This window comes from Saimiri boliviensis, chromosome 10, assembly GCF_048565385.1.
Source record: "Saimiri boliviensis isolate mSaiBol1 chromosome 10, mSaiBol1.pri, whole genome shotgun sequence".
Taxonomy (NCBI): Eukaryota; Metazoa; Chordata; class Mammalia; order Primates; family Cebidae; genus Saimiri; species Saimiri boliviensis.
In genome coordinates, this window is record NC_133458.1 from 53429362 (window position 1) to 53450606 (window position 21245).

Below are 21245 nucleotides of genomic sequence, written 5' to 3' on the forward strand. Positions count from 1 at the left end.
ATTTTGCCTTTTTCTGTTTTATTTGTTCCCTCCAAATCTGTTGAAATTTGATCCCCAGTGTTGGAGGTGGGGCCCAGCAGGAGGTATTTGAGTTTTTGGGGCAGATCCCTCCAGAATGGCTTTGTGTCCTCCCCTGTGATAATGAGTGAGCTCTCGCTCTATTAGTTCACCCAAGAGCTGGTTGTTTAAAAGAGCCTCCCTCCAGCTGTCTCTCTGACTCCCTCAGTATGTCCGTCCTCGGTGATCAAATGGCTCTCACTAACAATAGTCCTACCTTTCCTAGTAGTTTCAGTTTCTGACTATTCCATTACACCCACAGTGAAAGAGTAGACCCCCCCCAAAAAAAATCCATAGGAGGCCGAAGCAGGTGGATCACCCGAGGTTGGCAGTTCGAGACCAGCCTGACCAACATAGGGAAAACCCATTGCTACTAAAAATACAAAATTACCCGGGCATGGTGGCACATGCCTGTAATCCCAGCTACTTGGGAGGCTGAGTCAGGGGAATCACTTGTACCTGGGAGGTGGAGGTTGCGGTGAACTGAGATTGTGCCATTGCATTCCATCCTGGACAACAAGAGTGAAACTGTCTCAAAAAAAAAAAAAAATACAGAATTCTTCCACTGAATATTAAAAAATCAATTTCATTTCAATTCACTAGAACCAAAGTTTTAAATAGTAGCTTTTTAAAATTACATTCATAGTAGCCACAAAAAATGGAAGGTTTCTTAGGACAAGATGTGAAAGACTGTTTTGGAGGAATTTGTAAAATTTTATTAGAAGACGTTTAAGGTGACCTAAAGAAAGGAAGTACTCTGCCATGTTAATGAATGGGAAAATAACAGCATATAATATCTTCCCAGAAAATGCATAAATTCTAGTTAAAGTCTAAAATTTTTTTCCCGTAAAACTAGACAGCCGACTATAATACTGCAAAAATGTTGAAAAGGAGAAAACTAGTCCTTGACACCTAGAAGCTGGACTGGTGTCGTGAGCTAGACCTTGGCATTGCTTTGGGCTAGCGTGGTGTTAAGTCTTGTCAGTGCTGTAGAGACCCTGGAGGAAGATGAAACTTTACTTCCTGGTTCCTGTGTGCTTCCTCACTTGTTGTTCACACGACACAGCTGCCAGGAGCATGTGTATGGTGTACCCAGTGGTAGTCACTCTTCGCCAAGTTTTGCTCACCAGCCTCAGCCCATTGGCACCTCAGCAGGGGACGTCTGCTCACTAGTGTGAGCTGGTGTCAACTCTTGTTCACCACGCTTTGGCCCATCATGGCTGAGAACCATCTCTGTCTGAGGGCAGCCTGATGGACTTTCCTGCTACACCTCAGCCACACTCCACATTCTCTGAATCTCAGCCCTGGGGAGGGGGCTGCCTTCCTTCCAAGGTTATTTAATCATTGAGTACTCTTGTCTGAGCCACAGGGTGTCCTTTAGTGTTCTCTTTTGCCCCCTGTTAGTAGTTACTCTCCTTTTACTAGTTAGTAATTCTTTGAATTGCATTCTTTATTAGAATGTATTTATGAGATAGAATAAGTGTTCTTTATTCAAACCACTGCTGTGATTTCTGTCTCTTGACTGGACTCAGTGATAGAGGAGGATTAACTGGAGAGGGACAAGATAACTTTCTGGAGAGTTGGAAAGAAACCACACCCAGGGTGTGGGTATTTCCATTATCAAAATTATACTGCTAAGATTTATGCATTTGAAATCATATAAATTTTACCTTAAATTATAATAGAGAATAGGTGGGGGAAATTGGTAGATATGTAGATGATACAGGAATCACAGAAGAATAATTGTTGAAACTGGGTGATAGATACATAGGGGTTCCCTATGCTATTGTTTATACATGTTTGAAATTTAAAAATCTAAAATGAAAGATAGTCATGGCTGGTCATTTTTTTCTCAGAATGTATGTAGCAAGGGATAGATGGAATGACAGCTATAGCCATTTTCTGTTTGGTGTATCGGTTATTCATTGCCACATGATATACAGCAGCTTAAAACACTTACTGGTGTTTTACAGCAACAGGAATAATTTAGTTTGCTTAAAAATTGGAAATTCTGACAAGGTTTTGCAGGGGGTGGAAGATCCGCTTTTAAGATGATATCTTTTGCATGCCTAGCAAGTTGGTGCTGGCTGTGGCAGGGAGTTCAGTCAGGTCTGTGAACCAGGAGGCTCTTCATCCGGACCTGTCCATGGGCTGCTTAGACTTCTTCACAGTATGGTAGCTGATTTCTAAGATCAAACCTCACCAGAGAGAAGCAGGTAGAAGTTATACCATTATTTATGATCTAGCTTTGGAAGTCAGCGTAACATTATTTTCACTTAGATTCAAGGCTAGGGAACATAGAACTCATTTCATGATGGGGAGGCATAACAAAGTCACATTGCAAAAAGAGCATGGAGGATAGGAGATACGGTCATAGCCATTTTGGAAAATATAATCTGCCATACTTAGCTTGTTCAGATCAAGTTGGATCTCAAAGCAGTCTCTAAATAGATGTAGATCACAACAGCATCACTTAGTAAGTGGATCTCAACCCTTCTATAATTACCCCTTTTCTTCCTTTCGTATGTTTTCCAGGAGCAGATGTCTACTGGGCATTTACAAGCATCTACTTCCCTCTTCCTCATATTTCCTACATTCATACTCTATAAGCTGCCTCTTCCTCACGTAGCCCATTTGCTTCAAGAAAACTGTCTGTCCCCATCTCTGGGGTTGGACCCCGACTGGCTTGCAACAACTAGTACATTCACTTTTCTTGGCCATGATGTTTGTGACCACAGGGAGGTGGGAGGTATAGGATCATGGGGGAGGGCAATATGTGATCCAAGCTGATTTAGATCAGGATGCTAGTTGGATATACTCTTTCTGGATGTTGATGGGAAAACAATTAGTCCTGGCAACACTGGCAATTACCTGTGTGGCCATAAGGAGAGATAATTTTAGCATGAAGTGGAGTCCACAAAAGGCAGATTGAGGAAATGGAAAGAAACCAGGCCTTAGTGACATTAGTTAACCACTGATTAAACCCGCACTGAACTTTCGAATTCTTTGAATTTCTAACTTTGAATTTCTTGTAGGAGCTGATAAATTCCATTTTAAGTTGAGTTTGTTACTTGAAACCTAAAGCATTTGAAGCAAGATGAGAGGACTATATCTAGTATGCAAATGTCTTTTGAATTTGTCTCTTGCTTCTCTAGTTCTTTTAATTGTGATGTTAGGGTGTTGATTTTAGATCTTTCCTGCTTTCTCCTGTGGGCGTTTAGTGTTATAAATTTCCCTCTAAACACTGCTTTAGCTGTGTCCCATGGATTCTTGTATGTTGTGTCTTTGTTCTCATAGGTTTCAAACAATTTATTTACTTCTGCCTTAATTTTGTTATTTACCCAATAGTGACTCAGGAGCATGTTGTTCAGTTTCCATGTAGTAGTGTGGTTCTGAGTGAGTTTCTTAATCCTGAGTTCTAATTTGATTGCACTGTGGTTTGGAGAGACTGTTTTTTATGATTTCCATTCTGTTGCATTTGCTGAGGAGTGTTTTACTTCCAATTATGGGTCAATTTTAGAGTGAGTGCAATGTGATGCTGAGAACAATGTATATTCTGTTGATTTGGGGTGGAGAGTTCTGTAGATGTCTATTAGGTCTGCTTGGTCCAGAGCTGAGTTCAATTCCTGAACATCGTTGTTAATTTTCTGTCTTGTTGATCTGTCTAATACTGACAGTGAGGTATTAAAGTCTCCCACTATTATTGTGTGGAAGTCTAAGTCTCTTTGTAGGTCTCTAAGAACTTGCTTTATGAATCTGAGTGCTCCTGTATTGAGTGCATATATATTTAGGATAGGTAGCTCTTTTCGTTACATTGATCCCTTTACCATTGTATAATGCCCTTTGTTTCTTTTGGTCTTTGTTGGTTTAAAGTCTGTTTTATCAGAGACTAGGATTGCTTTTTCTGCTTTCCATTTGCTTGGTAAATCTTTCTTCATCCCTTTATTTTGAGCCTATTTGTGTCTTTGCATGTGAGATGTGTCTCCTGAATACAGCACACTGATGGGTTTTGACTTTTTATCTAATTTGCCAGTCTGTGTCTTTTAATTGGGGCATTTAACCCATTTACATTTAAGGTTAACATAGTTATATGTGAATTTGATCCTGTCATTATGATGCTAGCTGGTTATTTTGCTTGTTAGTTGATGCAGTTTCTTCATAGTGTTGGTGTTCTTTACAATTTGGTATGTTTTTGCTGTGGCTGGTACCAGTTTATCCTTTCCATATTTAGTGTTTCCTTCAGGAGCTCTTGTAAGGCAGGCCTGGTGGTGACAAAATCTCTCAGCCTTTGCTTGTCTGTAAAGGATTTTATTTCTCCCTCGCCTATGAAGCTTAGTTTGGCTGGATATGAAATTCTGGGTTGAAAATTATTTTCTTTAAGAACGTTAAGGCCGGGCGCGGTGGCTCAAGCCTGTAATCCCAGCACTTTGGGAGGCCGAGGTGGGTGGGTCACAAGGTCAAGAGATCGAGACCATCCTGGTCAACATGGTGAAACCCGGTCTCTACTAAAAATACAAAAAATTAGCTGGGCATGGTGGCGTGTGCCTGTAATCCCAGCTATTCAGCAGGCTGAGGCAGGAGAATTGCCTGAACCCAGCAGGCGGAGGTTGCGGTGAGCTGAGATCGCGCCATTGCACTCCAGCCTGGGTAACAAGAGTGAAACTCCATCTCAAAAAAAAAAAAAAAAAAAAAAAAGAACGTTAAATATTGGTCCCACTGTCTTCTGGCTTGTAGGATTTCTGCAGAGACATCCACTGTTAGTCTGATGGACTTCCCCTTGTGGGTAACCCGACCTTTCTTTCTGACTGCCCTTCACATTTTTTTCCTTCATTTCAACTTTGGTGAATCTGATGATTATGTGTTTTGGGGATGGTCTTCTTGAGGAGTGTCTTTGTGGTGTTTTCTGTATTTCCTGAATTTGAATGTTGGCCTCTCTTGCTAGATTGGGGAAGTTCTCCTGGATAATATCCTGAAGAGTGTTTTCCAACTTGGTTCCATTCTCCCCATCACCTTCAGGTACACCAATCAAATGTAGGTTTGGTCTTTTCACATTGTCCCATATTTCTTGAAGGCGTGCTTTGTTCCTTTTCATTCTTTTATCTCTAATCTTGTCTTCATGCTTTATTTCCTTAAGTTGACCTTTAATCTCTGATATCTTTTCTTCCACTTGATCGATTCAGCTGTTGATACTTGTGCATGCTTCACGAAGTTCTCATGCTGTGTTTTTCAGCTCCATCAGGTCATTTATGTTCTCCTCTAAACTAATTACTCTAGTTAGCAAGTCCTCTAATCTTTTTTCAAGGTTCTTGGCTTCCTTGCATTGGGTTAGAACATGCTCCTGGCTGGGTGCAGTGGCTCACACCTGTAATCCCAGCACTTTGGGAGGCCGAGGCAGGCGGATCATGAGGTGAAGAGATTGAGACCATCCTGGCCAACGTGGTGAAACCCCGTCTCTACTAAAAATACAAAAATTAGTTGGGTGTGGTGGCATGTGCCTTTAGTCCCAGCTACTCGGGAGGCTGAGGCAGGAGAATTGCTTGAACCCGGGAGGCAGAGGTTGCAGTGAGCCAAGATTGTGCCACTGCACTCCAGACTGGTGACAGAGCAGGACTCTGTCTCAAAAAGAAAAAAAAAAATTCTCCTTCAGCTTGGAGAGTTTGTTATTACCCACCTTCTGAAGCCGATGTCTGTCAGTTTGTCAAACTTATTCTCCATCCACTTTTTTTCCCTTGCTAGTGAGGAATTGTGATCCTTTGGAAGAGCAGAGGTATTCTGGGTTTTGGAATTTTCAGCCTTTTTTGCGCTTGTTTTTCCTCATCTTCATGTATTTATCTACCTTTGGTCTTTGATGTTGGTGACTTTTGGAAGGGGTTTCTGTGTGGATGTCCTTTTTGTTGATGTTGATGCTTTTCCTTTCTGTTTGTTAGTTTCCCTTCTTACAGTCAGGCCCCTCTGCTACAGGTCTGCTAGAGTTTGGTGGAGGTCCACTCCAGACCTTGTTTGTCTGGGTATCACCAGCAGGGGCTGCAGAACAGCAAAGACTGCTGCCTATTCCTTCCTCTGAAGCTTCATCCCAGAAGGGAACCTGCCAGATGCCAGCCGGAGCTCTCCCATATGACGTGTCTGTCGATCCCTGCTGGGACTTTTCTCCCAGTCAGGAGGCACAGAGGTTAGGGACCCACTTGATGAGGCAGTCTGTCCCTTAGCAGACGTCAAATGCTGTGCTGGGAGATTTGCTGCTCTCTTCAGAGCCATCAGGCAGGGAAATTTAAGTCTGCTGAAGCTGTGCCCACAGCCGCCCCTTCCTTCAGGTGCTCTGTCCCAGGGAGACGGGAGTTTTATCGACAAGCCCCTGACTGGGGTTGTTGCCATTCTTTCAGAGATGCCCTGCCCAGAGGAGAGGAATCTAGAGAGGCAGTCTGGCTACAGCAGTTTTGGCGAGCTGCAGTGGGCTTCAACCAGTTTGATCTTCCTAGCAGCTTTGTTTACGCTGTGAGGGGAAAACCACCTATTCAAGCCTCAGTAATGGTGGACGCCCATATCCCCACCAAGCTCAAGAGTCCGAGGTCGACTTCAGACTGCTGTACTGGCAGCGAGTATTTTAAGCCAGTAGCTCTTAGCTTTCTGGGCTCCATGGGGATGGGATCTGTTGAGCTAGACCACTTGGCTCTCTGGCTTCAGCTCTCTTTCCAGGGGAGTTAATGGTTCTGTCTTGCTGACGTTCCAGGTGCCACTGGCGTATGAAAAAAAACTCCTGCAGCTAGCTTGGTGTCTGCCCAAATGGCCGCCCAGTTTTGTGCTTGAAACCAGGGCCATGATGGTGTAGGCACCTGAGGGAATCTCCTGGTCTTTGGGTTGTGAAGAACATGGGAAAAGCATAGCATCTGGGGTGGAATGCACCATTTCTCATGACACAGTTCCTCACGGCTTCCCTTGGCTAGGGAAGGGAGTTAACCAGACCCCTTGCACTTCCCAGGTGAGGTGACGCCCCATCTGCTTTGGCTCCCCCTCTGTGGGCTGTACCTACTGTCTAACTAGTCCCAGTCAGATGAGTCAGGTACCTCAGTTGGAAATGCAGAAATCACCCGCCTTCTACATTGATCTCGCTGGGACCTGCAGACCAGAGCTGTTCCTATTCAGCCATCCTGCCAACTACCCTCCAAAACATTTTGAAATGGCCTAGGCCCTTATTTTCCGGAGTGCAAGGAAGTGCCATTGTGAAAGGGAAAAGTAGGAAAAGAAAATAGCACACTGTGTCCTCAGGCAGATCAGCTTTAGTAAAGAATACAGTAATCCCTCTGTATCTATGGGGGATTGGTTCCAAGACCTTCCTTGGAGACCAACAATAGAGAATGCTCAAATTCCTGATAAAAAGTGGCATAGCATTTGTATATAACCTATGTACATCCTCTTGTATACATTAAATCCTCTTTAGATTCCTTATATCTAATGCAATGCAAATGCTATGTATGTAGATAGTATACTGTATCATTTAGGGAATGATGACAAGGAAGAGCATTCTATGTGTGTTTAGTGCAGATTAAACTTTTTTTCAAATATTTTTGATTTGCGGTTGATTGAATCTGTGGATGCAGGACCCATGGATATGGAGGGCCAACTTGCATAGGAAAGGTGAGGATCTGAAAGTGAATTCCTTTATACTATTCCTGCGCGTGTAATCTTTCAAAAACCTTTGTGGGCTCTTGGAGATTGACCCACACAGCCTAAACACTGCTGGATTGTAGGTTCAATTCAAGTTAAACAAGTAACTTAATTTTTTGAACAGATGAGGCACTTGACACCTGTCAATTTTGGGGAGGGGGACAGCAAGAGTGGTCAGCCAAGTGGGGTACAGTAGGACATTCTATCAGCAGATTTTTGCTGGGCCTCTACCATGTGCTAACACATGTTAAAAACACCTCAATGGCTTCAACCACTTGGAGCTGTGACTGAGAGTGTCTCTAGCCCAAGCATGTCTCCTGAGCTCTCTGAGCATTTACCCATTTGGGATGAGATTATACATTGATAATACCTTTTTAGAAAACAGTTTTGAAATATTTATGAAGATCTTTAATATATGCCTTTTGATTCTGTATTTTAATAGAAATCTGTTTTGGAGAAATAGTAAGAGATGAAGTTATTTACATTTAATCATTAAGATTCATGAAAAATATATTTTAGAAATTCCAAGTTTCTTTTTAAGTCAGATGAAGATACTCAGAGCCTGAACGTAGGTAGAAATTGTAGGGAAACTAAGTATTGCCTTCTCATACCTCACTCTCCCTGTATTCTTCATTTCTGTCTCTGAGAGCTCTGAGATACTCTTTCTACCACTGTGGGAATTAACTTAATATGCCCTGTATTTTTGGATATACTCTTTCCCAAAGGCATTTGTGTTTTCAAAGAGATTATTAAGATATGAGCTCACATAATGAAGGCTTATTGGTAGACTTTCAGACAGTGGGTCATCCAGAAAAACATAGAAATCCTAGTTTCCCCCTCAATTTTCTACTAGGTAGAAGTCAGTGCATTATTTACAGACAAACAGGGACTGTCCCACAAGGACCAAAGATGAGCTAGATATTACGGTCTACAAAAATATTAGGCAGATATACCTAGCAATTATATCTGAGAGGAAGAAAGTACATTTCAAATGGTGAGCTCCAATTTCAGTTTAGCATTTAGGGAAAATGAAAAGAGTTTGCAAAACCACATCTGTTCAGCAGAGGGGGTAGTTAATCTACAAATCATGATTTTAAAGCAAAGGTGTTTTTTTTTTTTTTTTTTTTTTAAATTATGATTTTATGAGAAGTTCTTATGTTTCTTTCAAGGTTACATTGCCAATCAAGTATTTTTTTTTAAAAGAGACTAATTGTTGCACATATTTGTCAGAGATGCAAGAATGAGGAATTACTGATTATATGAGCAACAGACCGCCCCGCCCATTTAGGAGAGGAGGAGCTGGATACACTAACTCATTTTGCTGCAACTTGGGCAGGAAGGCTGTGGCTTCTCCGGAGGACAGTTCTCTTTGCTGAATTCCCTCAGCCTTGCCAGGCAGTTCACACATGTAGTTGCTGAGATAAGTCCACAGGACACTAAACAAAGAAAAGCACATGATTTATTATTTTTCCAAACAGTTTTCTTAGAGGGGACGAGACGGCTGGGACTGCTTCCTCACTGGGACAGGCCCAGTTCGGCAGGTATCAGAGTCCTTTTTCTCACTCTTACCTCACAGAGAGCCTGCTGCTCCTCACCTGTCCAGTCTGCTTTAAAAACCCTCAAGTCTGGTTCCGAGGTGCATCTTCCTCTTCCTGGAGTTTCATCTGAACTTTGAAGCCAGTTGGCCTTTTGTAGTAATCTTCAGGAATCTTTCATTTATAGAGTTTCTAAAATAAAATTTTGCCACTGTCTATTTCAGTGTTAAAAAGACATAAAACACCTTTATTTTCAAAATTATAACTTACTAACTTACATAAATACAAATTAAGATATCTCCCAGAACAACAGCGCGCCACCTCAATCTCCATCCCACACGGGGATAGTGATCATTTGTGAAGTACTGCTTTAGATATGTTTCAGAGATTGGGATGGGGGATAGAAATGGAAGGGACTTTGAACAGTGTTTGTCTATTTCTTCACCTGCTGAGGGCTCCACAAGTATTTGATAATCACTTTTATCTCTGCACTTTTGGAGTAATTATTATTTTTTATTTTTTTGAGATGGAGTCTTGCTCTGTCACTCAGGCTGGAGTGCAGTGGTGTGATTCCAGCTCACTGCAACCTCCACCTCCCAGGTTCAAGTGATTCTCTTGCCTCAGCCTCCCGAGTAGCTGGGATTACAGGCGCCCGCCACATTTTTGTATTTGTAGTAGAGATGGGGTTTCACCATCTTGGCCAGGCTGGTCTTGAACTCCTGACCTCGTCATCCACCTGGCTTGGCCTCCCACAGTGCTGGTATTACAGACGTGAGCCACTGCGTCCGGCCGGAGTAATTATTTTTTATATTATAATATTACTATTTCAGCCCTCAGTATATTTCACTGTGTTATATCTGAGTATCTAAAAAGGTAAACAAGACTTGCTGTCTTAAGTGTTTTGTTTTTGTGTGTCCAGCCAGGGTTATAATAGTTACTATCTTGTCATTTATAATTGAACTATTGGTCTATCAATTTTTCTCCTAGCCATTTTCCACTAAATGCTTTTGTCCTGGCATCTTCCATTAGGTGTGTTTTAAGTCAGAGTCCGTCTCTTTCTTTCTCTCTCTCTCATCATACTGGGCTTTGAGTAGTATAATGGAATATTTTCAGTTTCTTTTCTCTATGTCCAAATGTTTTCCTCTAATGAAGCTGATAATTAGCAGTGGAATGGTTAAAAATATTGATGGACCAGGCACAGTGGCTCATACCTATAATCCCAGCACTTTGGGAGGCTGAGAGGAAGGAGGGTCACTTGAGGCCAGGAGTTCAGGACTAGCCTGGGCAACAGAGTGAGACTCCATTTCAGCAACAGAATTAAGTGAGCATGGTGGCACATGCCTGTAGTCCTTGCTATTTGGGAGACTGAGGTGGGAGGTTTGCTTGAGCCCAAGAGCTTAAGGTTAAAATGAGTTGATTGTGCCACTGCACTCCAGCCTGGGCTACAGCACAAGACCTTGTCTCAAAAAAAAAAAAAGAAAAAAAAAAAGAAAAAAAAAAAAGAGATAGCTTGCTATCATCATTTGTTGAGTGCCTTTTCTGTGTTAGACACTATTCAAAGCAGTTTTTAATTTTCATGATAGCCATATGATGTACGAACTTTTTAAAAATCCCATTTTTTTAAGGAAACAGAAACAGACATAATTTGTCAATGGTTGCATGGTAGAAGATTGCAGATCCCACATTTAAACCAAGTGGACTCTACCCTTTGCATTATCTTACTTACATACATAGTAGGGGAAAGGAGTGGGAACAACAGTCCAAGATAAACCCATATTTGTCCTCAGGGCCTAGAACATCCTTCAGAATAGATGAGAATTATTGGGAGCTGAGTTTAGGAGAGTAGAGCCAAAAGAAAGTGAAGATTATGTAATTGTTTGTGAACTTACAAGCTTGAGAGAGCCAATCCAATAATTAACTCATGGAGTTTTTTGTCCTTGATTGTTTAAGTTTTTACTGAGAATATTATCAATAACAAGACCCTGATTAATGTTTTTGAGGGTCAAACATTAATTTTGTGGATATTGGCTAATTTTGCTTCTGCTTACAATAAAGACTTAATGGTTTTGTGATTTTCATTTTAATTGGGCAGGGAAAAAGCTATTGATTCATTAGCTGTGCTGTCTTTTTTTTTTTTTTTTTTTTTTTGAGACGGAGTTTCGCTTTTGTTACCCAGGCTGGAGTGCAATGGCATGATCTCGGCTCACCGCAACCTCCGCCTCCTGGGTTCAAGCGATTCTCCTGCCTCAGCCTCCTGAGTAGCTGGAATTACAGGCACGTGCCACCATGCCCAGCTAATTTTTTGTATGTTTAGTAGAGATGGGGTTTCACCATGTTGACCAGGATGGTCTCGATCTCTTAACCTCGTGATCCACCTGCCTCAGCCTCCCAAAGTGCTGGGATTACAGGCTTGAGCCACCGCGCCCGGCCAAGCTGTGCTGTCTTATTGGCATGTAGCTATGCATTGTTCACTCATTGTTACATAAAATGTCATGCTATGCTATTTTGTCCAAGGGAAAAAGACAGTGAGATTTCTTTCTTTATTATTATTTTTCAGACAGGGCCTTTCTCTGTCACCAATGCTGGAGTACAGTGTTGTGATAATAACTCACTGCAGCCTTGAACTCCTGGCCTCAAGCAATCCTCCCACCTCACCCTCCCAGGTAGCTAGGACTGCAGGTGCACACCACTATGCTCAGCTAATTTTTAAAACAATTTTTGTATTTTTGCAAAGATGGGTTCTCACTGTGTTGCCCAGTGTAGTCCTGAACTCCTGTCCTCAAGCAAACTTCCCACCTGGTCTCCTAAAGTGGTAGGATTATAGGTATGAGCCACCACACCTGGCCAACAGTGAAATTTCTTATGTGAAAAGTGTGCATTTCAACTCTGCTCATTCCATATGCCTTTATTAGCACTTCAGAGACTTATCTTCTCAACCTGACTTAACTTCTGTAGGATAGCTTTCCAGGAAAAGTAGTTTATTACATGTGGAGGTTATAAATATATATATGTCTACATATATATATGCAATTTCTGAAATACATTAACCAGACCTCAACTTTCTTAAAAATGTATCATAACGCTGAACTTCATTTAGGCACTCATTCGTATGCATAGGAATCACCTGGAGAACTTAGTAAAATGCAGGTTCCTACTCTCCATTCTCAGAGACAAATTCGTTCTCCAGGTGATTCTGATGTAGATGTCCTCAGGGTGCCAGAATAAGATGGGAGAAAAGGATGTAGAGTAGGGAGTACAAAAATTCAATACTCTAGAGACCCAGGCACAGAGTGCTAGAGAGCAGATGAACTTTTCACCAGGAATATTGAGAGAGCTGTGGGAAGTCTGATTGGCCTCCAGATAATAGTAGGCTTTGGTCCTTTTGTTTGGTCCCCATAGAACCCATTTTTGCTGATTCTTTAGGTAATAGATGACTGTTCAAATTCAGGTTGCAACTGTGGTGAGACCACTAATCTCCTGTACATCTATAGTCTCTTGGTTTGTGGGAAAAGGAAATAAGTCTGCAGGTGGCTGAGCACTTAGGAGCAGTTAGTATGGGCTCAAGTCTGAAGGCAGAGCTGGAGAGGGAGAGGGATCTAAATCTCACCATTGTGCCATTCTCGTAAGGGCTGAGCTTCCTGCTTGCAGGCTGTGTACTAAGAAGAGGAGCATGGAGCTATTGCAAAGGGGGAGGTTGTATTATGCAGGGTCCAATTAGGAGAACTGACTTTTTTTAGTTTTGGAAGGGCACTATGAGAATCGCTGAGAATCTAAGACAAGACCCCAGGCCTAGATCTGCTGACATTTGGCCTATGGAGGTAGGGAGAACTGCTCTGTGTAACTCAAGTGATGGAGTTATTTTGTTCTGGAAATACAGGATCAAGAGAAAAAGCCAGCAGGAGTGGGTCCAAAGCATCCCAGCCACCCCCAACATGTACACTAGGCCCCACCAGAAAACAGTGAACCACGAAGGGAAAGAGAAATGTGGATGGAGAATTCCAGGTGGTTTCTGTGGGAAGTATTCTGCAGACCTTTTCATTTGTCTCAAATGGAGAAAACGTCAATAATTGTGTATATCTTGCCAACATGTTTAATGAGAAGTTTCTTCTTTTGGGAGGACCTCATGAGGAAAATGAGACAACAGCAACTTTTTGAGTTCCATATATGTGCTTTAAACAGTATCTTAGATCCAGCAAACCCATTGTTTCTCACCTGTGTGTACTGAGCTACAATTTTTGAAATGTATATACTCTGTAGATGTTGTGAATGATAAAATAGAAATGTATTTTTAAGAGTTCTTAAATTTACACATTTTAATCGTGGATTTTCTCAATCTCTTTTATGGTTGGGTCTAAGGAACTTTTTGGCTAAAAAAAACCAAAACCAAAACCCTGTGAGTTTCTTATACTTTAAAAGGCTAGAAACCCCTGATGTAAAACATCACAGTTATGTCTTCAGATTGGCTATAGAGAACGTACTCCTCACATAATGCAGACCTTCACAGTATAGTAACTTTTGCGTGTTTTTTTATGATGAATTTTTAGAAAGATGCAAGATAAACTTCATTTTTGTTTTACTTTAGCAAAATATTAACACTGAGTAAATATAGAAGGCTATGTAAAAACATATTTACTTTAAATTGTAACAATATTTGAGTTTTTAACTGTATGAAAAAAAGTTTGTTGCTGCTAGGGTAAACAGACAACCCACAGAGTAGGCAAAAATCTGTACATCCAAAAAGGACTAACATCCAGAATGTACAGGAACTCAAACAAATTAGGAAGAGAAAAACAATCCCATCAAAAAGTGGACTAAGGACATGGATAGACAGTTTTCAAAAGAAATACAAATGGCCAACAAACCTAAGAAAAAATGCTCAACATCATTTATGATGAGGGAAATGCAATTCAAAATCACAATGTGATACCATCTTACTCCTGCAAGAATGACCATAATAAAAAAAAAATAGTAGATGTTGGTATGGCTGCAGTGAAAATGGAACACTTCTACACTGCTGGTGAAAATGTAAACTAGGCCGGGTGCGGTGGCTCACACCTGTAATGCCAACACTTTGGGAGGCTGAGGCAGGCGGATCACCTGAGGTCAGGAGTTCAAGACCAGCCTGGCCAACATGGTGAAACCCTGTCTCTACTAAAAATACAAAAATTAGCTGGGCATGGTGGCAGGCTCCTGTAATTTCAGCTACTTGGGAGGCTGAGGTAGGGGAATTGCTTGAAGCAGGGAGGTGGAGGTTGCAGTGAACCAAGATCACACCACTGTACTCCAGCCTGGACGACAAGAACGAGACTCCATCTCAAAAAAAAAAAAGGAAACTAGTACAACCACTATGGAAAACAGTGTGGAGAGTCCTTAAAGAACTAAAAGTAGAACTACCATCTGATCGGTAGTGGAATAATGATTCCACTACTGGGTATCTACCCAGAGGAAAAGGCATTATTATACAGAAAAAATACTTGCACACGTTTATAGCAGCACAATTCACAATTGCAAAAATATGGAACCAGCCCAAATGGCCATCAATTAATGATTGGATAAAATAATTGTGAAATATATATATCTCACATCATATATATCCTGCTACTCAGCTATGAAAAGGAAAAAAATTAATGGCATTCACAGCAACTTGGATGGAATTGGAGACCATTGTTCTAAGTGAAGTAACTCAGGAATGGAAAACCAAACATCATATGTTCTCACTCATAAATGGGAGCTAAGCTATGAGGATGCAGAGACCTAGGATGATATAATGGACTTTGGGGACTTGGGGGCAAGGGTGGGAGGGGGTTGAGGGATAAAAGACTACAAATTGGGTTCAGTGTATATTGCTCAGGCAATAGGTGCACCGAAATCTCACAAACCACAACTAAAGAACTTACTCAGATACCACCTGTTCCCCAGAAACTTATGGAAATAAATAATTAAGAACAAACAAAAGACCCAAAACACATTGAACAAAAAAGTTATCTCCTGCTTAGTAAAAACATGAAAATTCAGAAACATCGATGCTATTTCCTTTTCTTCCCCAGGCACTATTATGTGGTATACTTGTTACATGTCCTGAGGATCCACTGAGGTTTTTAGAGGGAATGATCATGGTTATAATCAAAAGTGGTCTTCAGAATCTTCTTTGGTAAGTGTTGTTTTGATTTGTGATAGGGAAACATTTTATTTTGAAGGAAACTTTTATTGTACAGTAACAAATAAGGGCTTGCCAATGACTGCTTCCAATCTCAAGATTGTTAAGGAATTCCTCCACAGGCTTTTCAGTTCCAAAGACACAAACCTGAATTATTTGCCCACTGTGTCTCAATTTGAGAAATATGGTGTACTCTGATCAGTAATGTGTTCATAGGGCCAGTTTATTTCAAGTTGGGAATGAGGAAAGGGAGGCATATTCTCCTTTGGGGGACACAGCAAAATCTTGTGAGAGTGGTTTGAAAAAGTCCTCCGGGTGATTCTGATCTGCTTCTCCGAAGGGGAAATGTCTTTTCTTTCTCCTTCCTTTCATTCTGTCTACAAGAATCACAGATTTAATTATGGAACTAACTACCATAAAATGAAATTAATTTTGACTGTGTTTTATGATGTTATTAAAGGGATATGTGCATTGCTCCATCAATGAAACCAAACATTCGAAGATTGTCTGAAACTTACCTGGAACAACTTTTTGAATTGGATGATCAGCTGGTAATTATTAGTAACCAAGAATACTCAAGTATATATCTTAAGCTTTGATGGAATCTTCCAAATAGACTTTATATTTTATGGGAGGTGTGAGGTCAGACTCTTTGGTGTTGGGACAACTGAGAAAAGTGAAGGAATAGCTATACACATACACAGATGCACACAAAACCACACTCATAGTAACCTTCCCAAATTTTCAGAAAGTATTTTATTTACAAAGGCATTTGTTCCTTCTCTTTCTGATAAAATCTTTCCATTAGGTTTCCCCCCTTTTCTCTTTCTCCTTCTCCTCTCATACATCTTTATAAAGATAAAAATCGCATTATGGAAAGCTTTACAAGAGGATGTTTTCTTTCCTTTCTAATCTGCTTTCTTCAGTGTTCCATTCCACCACCCATTCTCTCTGCTGTCTGCCTTGTCAGATTAGGATGCAGGCAATCATGCTCATAATGACATGACCAAGACATTAATGACATCCAGCTTAAAAGCCAGATCTCATTGTTGCTGAAAACCAGTGCCAGCAGCTGGTTTTGATCCTGTAAAGAGGTCAAGGAAGTAATTCAGGACATGAAGCCTTTAGAACAAAGATTGTTTAAGAGAAGCGAACAGAGCAAAAGGCATGTGAAGAGAGAAATACTAATACAAATTAGATATGTGTGGGACCATATGTGATATGTCTTTTTTTTTTTTTTTTTTTTGACACGGAGTCTTGCTCTGCCACCTAGGCTGGAGAGCAGTGGCACCATCTTGGCTCGCTGCAACCACCACCTCCTGGGTTCAAGCAGTTCTCCTGTCTCAGCCTTCCAAGTAGCTGGAATTACAGGCATACGCCGTCATGCCTGGCTAATTTTTTGTATATTAGTAGAGATGGGGTTTCACCATGTTGCCTGGGCTGGTCTTGAACTCCTGAGCTAAGGTAATCCACTCGCCTTGGCCTCCCAAAGTGCTAGGATTACAGGTATGAGCCACTGTGCCTGGCCCATGTGTGATACCTCTTTTTTTTTTTTGAGATGGAGTCTTGCTCTGTTGTCCAGGCCACATGATCTCGGCTCACCACCACAACCTCCACCTCCCAGGTTCAAGTGATTCTCCTGCCTCTGCCTCCCGAGTAGCTGGGATTATAGGTGCCTGCCACTGTGCCTGGCTAATTTTTCATATTTTAGTGGAGACAGTGTTTCACCATGTTGCCCAGGCTGATCTTGAACTCCTGAACTAAGGCATTCCACCTGCCTTGGCCTCCCAAAGTGCTAGGATTACAGGCATGAGCTGTTGCACCTGGCCCATGTGTGATACCTCTTTTTTTTTTTTTGAGGTGGAGTATTGCTCTGTCGCCCAGGCTGGGGTGCAGTGGCACAATCTCAGCTCACTGCAACCTCCACCTCCCAGGTTCAAGCGATTCCCTGCCTCAGTCTCCCAAGTAGCTGGGATTACAGGTTCCCGCCACTGTACCTGGCTAATTTTTATATTTTTAGTAGAGATGTGGTTTCACCGTATTGGCCAGGTTGGTCTCAGACTCCTGACCTCGTGATCTACCCACCTTGGCTTCCCAAAGTGTTGGGATTACAGGTGTGAGCCACCGTGCCCAGCTAAAAAGTGGAATTAAAGCCACATTCAAGATGGGAGGTGAGAGTCAGAAACACTTTAAGGAGTCTGTTTAGAAGGATGGATGAAAAGTAACACTGGATCCTAATCAGTGATCTGCAACAGAGAAACAGTTAGAGGGATGCAATGATTCTAGGGCACCAGTATACTGGGCAGAACCCAAATGTCCCATCCTAATTGATCTCCGTCCTGGTGTGTGGTTGTTTTTACTGTACTTTATTAACCATAGACTTTGGATCTACTATGGAATGCAGATATTTGCAAACTGCTGTGTTTTGGGAGCTGTCTGGGAACAACCTCAGGAGCTGAGGGAGAGACCTAGGGGCAGGATTCTGGGTCCTCCATCTCTATCCCTATACGTCAGAATAGTTTTGCTTTTAGTATGATTTTGCTTGAGAAAAGCTTGACAACCATTGCTAAAATATACCTAAGTTTTTGAAAACCACTGATTTAGAGTAGTAAACCCTATTGTCAATATTATGACAAGGATTTTATGGAACATAAAATCAGGCTGTGTTGGGTGTTCAGCTAGAAGCCCATAGGGAATCATTTAAAAACTGCAGAGAATTCCAAGAGACATCATAGCTACTTCAAACCTAAAACTTTATTAGAAAAGGAATTGTCAGAGATATTTCATGATGTTGAAAACACAAATGATAAAATATTAGAAGCTGATTTAAATTTAGAGTTATGATAGTTTACCAAGAAATAGAAAAGATACCCACTGTATATGATAAGTTGGAAATAATAGAAATGAGATATGACTTTGTAAAAGCAATGAGGAAAATATTTGTTAAGGTTAGACATGAAAATGTGAATCTCCAAGTGCCCTAGGGTTGTTTGTTAGAGGGCTCAACTTAGGTTGGATATAGATTAATTCATTTCTCCTCCACCCTCAGAGAAAAATGAAAAGTTTTTTTTTACAAAGAAACAAAACACTTTAATCCTCCATGTTTCTGACGTTTTAGAATATAGTACACTAAAGCCAGGCATAGTGGCATGCACTTGTACTCCCATCTACTTAGGAGGCTGAGGTGAGAGAATTGCTTGAGAACAGGAGTTTGAGACTAGCCTGGGCAAACATAGTGAGACCTCATCTCTTAAAAAAATGTATAATATACTAAATAAATATTGGTCTTACTTTTTTCATTTGCCTTTCCTATATAGTTTTTCATACAGTTATAACTGGCAGTAAAATGTTTTTTAATGTTTTAACAAAAAACTTCAAAAGTCACAAATAACTATAATTTTTCCCATTAATTATTGATTGCGTAATTGCAGGGTTTTTCAGTCTTACACTACACAGTTCTGCACAGTGAGGACTGCCTATATATGCTGTTCAAGTGATCTAAATATGGCCCGAGAAGGACTCTGTACTTCTATATTTGAGTTCTTGTGGAAGAACTGTAACCTAGCTTAATAGGTGGACAAGATTGAAAACCTAACTAGGGGTATGCACCTGTAACAATAGCTGAGGCTTGGCTAATCCCAGCCACCATACTTCAACCATTCATACATTACTGAGTGTTCAGACTGTGTTCAAATAAGGCAAACACCAATCTGTAACCAATCCAGCTGTTCTGTATCTTATTTCCAATTTCTGTACATCATTTCTCTTTTTCTGTCTGTAAATCTTCCACCAGGTGGCTGCGTTGGAATCTCTGTGAATCTGCTGTGATTCTGGGCACTGCCTGACTTGCGAATTGTTCCTTGTTTAATTAAACTCCTTTAAAGTTAATTTGGCTAAAGTTTTTTTTTATCAGATGATGTCAGAAGCAGAATCTGAAGTAGAGCTTCTGGTGACCCCCAGGAGTGCTGAGTGAACAAGCAAGGTACTTGCAGGACCTGCTTGTGTTCACTGATCTCTCTGAGCAGCTAGGGATCATGGGTAAGCTCTCTCTCGGATTTCAGACCTCCACAGATGTGTGTTTTGAGCTTTCTAAGTTTCTCTGAGCCAATTCCTGATCCAAACTGAGTTTGAAAGTCATGACAGAAACTGAGCTGGATCCACGAATGGATTTGATCTGGAGGCTTGGATTTAGTTTGAGACCTCTTAGATCTGACTTGTTCAGAAAGGAACTGATAGTAAGCAGAAATATTGCAGGGGTTATAAAATTTGGCTTCTTGAAAATTCACAACATTTTTATGTTCTACCCCTTTATTTCATTTTTCTTACAGGATTAGGTAGGAAAATCACTGGCTAAGTTAATCAAGATACCCTGAGAGTAAAGCCAATATTTTAGGTAAAAATGGGAACCTTAATTTCTGGAAAACTAAATTCCTTCTGATATATACGTTAGGCCTGGGAGACAGCAGTCTAACAGAAATGGCAAAAGCTTACTAAAGATAATTTACAGTGGAATGTTCCACATGAACAACAATGCATTGAAGTATGTTTAAAAATGAGGGCTCTCAGTAAAGTCTTTTGGTTAAGAACAGGTGTGGCACTATGGGATGTTAACTACTATTCTCTCTTGATTAATCTGTCTTATACTTTTTGCTTTTGGCTATGGGTGACAGTATTAGGCATGTACAAGACCATGGGATATGGAAAACTTTTTCCTTCCAAAAGGGGAAATTTGAGAGCTGATGGGACCACTAGAAAAGATTTCTTGGCTACTGACAAGCAGCTGCCTGAATTTTTCAGTGTCACTGTATTGAGTGGGTCTTGCTCTGGCCTCTCTGAGCTCTTCAACTTCCCTGTCTTGCCACAGGCAATACTTTTCTTTCTCTACTTTTCCTTTCCTATCTTTTCGGTTACTCAGGGCAGCCATCTTGCCCAGAGACCATGTGTTGAAACTCATAGTTGGAGGTTGGATTAAAGAATGACAGGGGCCATCTGAGGGAAAATTTAAGCCTTACCAGTATGATATTGGTTGCTAAGCAGTGTGGCTAGTATCTATGTTTTGTCACATGTGTTTTGTTCTGACCAGAATGATAAAAGATAATTTTCCTTTATGATGTAGGTTGGCCCCTAGGGTAATGGTGTGGCAAACTGGGTCACTAGGGCTGCTCAGGGAAAGAGAGAGAGCCCAGAAGCCTGGCATACCAGTAAAACGGTAAGAATTTCTTACCAGTCAGAATTCTGGCTTTCCCCCTCTTTTTTTCTTTGTGCAAAATAGTTAATTGAATGGTAAAAATTATTGTTGCCTCCTACGTAAAGTTTTGGTTAATACAAAAAAAATTCTGAGGCTGGTCTTAAGCTGTAGTGGATCTGGTGTGCTTTCTGGGTCTTTCTGTATTGTTGTCATAAAGAGGGGTACCTTAGGATAAAATATGTGCCCCAAACCTCATAAGCTTGCTGTTCAAGAAGGCCCAGCAAACTGGTCAATTATGTCCTTAGGAGCCTGACCTTGTAACCATGTGCCATGTTTTCTCTTTTCACAATGGCAGCCCAAGTTTGGAGTTCAATCCCTATCTTAGGAAATGAGCCTTTCTGATTGATATTTGGGTGACCTTTGCCATTTTTTGATTCTCTTCCCCTCCACAAACTGTCTTGAATTTTTCTTTATCAGAGCACCTGTGAGATTACTTTGGATAAAGGGAATAAAAGCCAGAATTATCTGCCAATTGACCTGGCTAAAGTTGGGTTATAAGAAATTTTAAAAGGACTTTATTAAAGAGTGCTATGGTTAAAAGTCAGCTTAATTAAAAGTGGATATTGAAACTCTCAAAGCCTGGGAC

At 41.0% G+C, this 21245-nt stretch overlaps 1 protein-coding gene across 2 annotated transcripts in view; it reads left to right on the forward strand.

Annotated features, from left to right (window-relative positions):
• The window catches only part of FBXL13 (F-box and leucine rich repeat protein 13), a 230032-nt gene that overhangs the window by 2257 nt on the left and 206530 nt on the right, over positions 1 to 21245 (forward strand). The window contains exons 2-3 of one of the 2 annotated variants that reach the window (XM_074379286.1): positions 15302 to 15405; positions 15872 to 15962. In XM_074379286.1, coding sequence (XP_074235387.1) covers positions 15302 to 15405; positions 15872 to 15962 — 195 coding nt within the window. Of the gene's footprint in view, positions 1 to 15095; positions 15406 to 15871; positions 15963 to 21245 lie in introns of those variants that run through there. The other variant, XM_074379284.1, reaches the window with a different exon arrangement.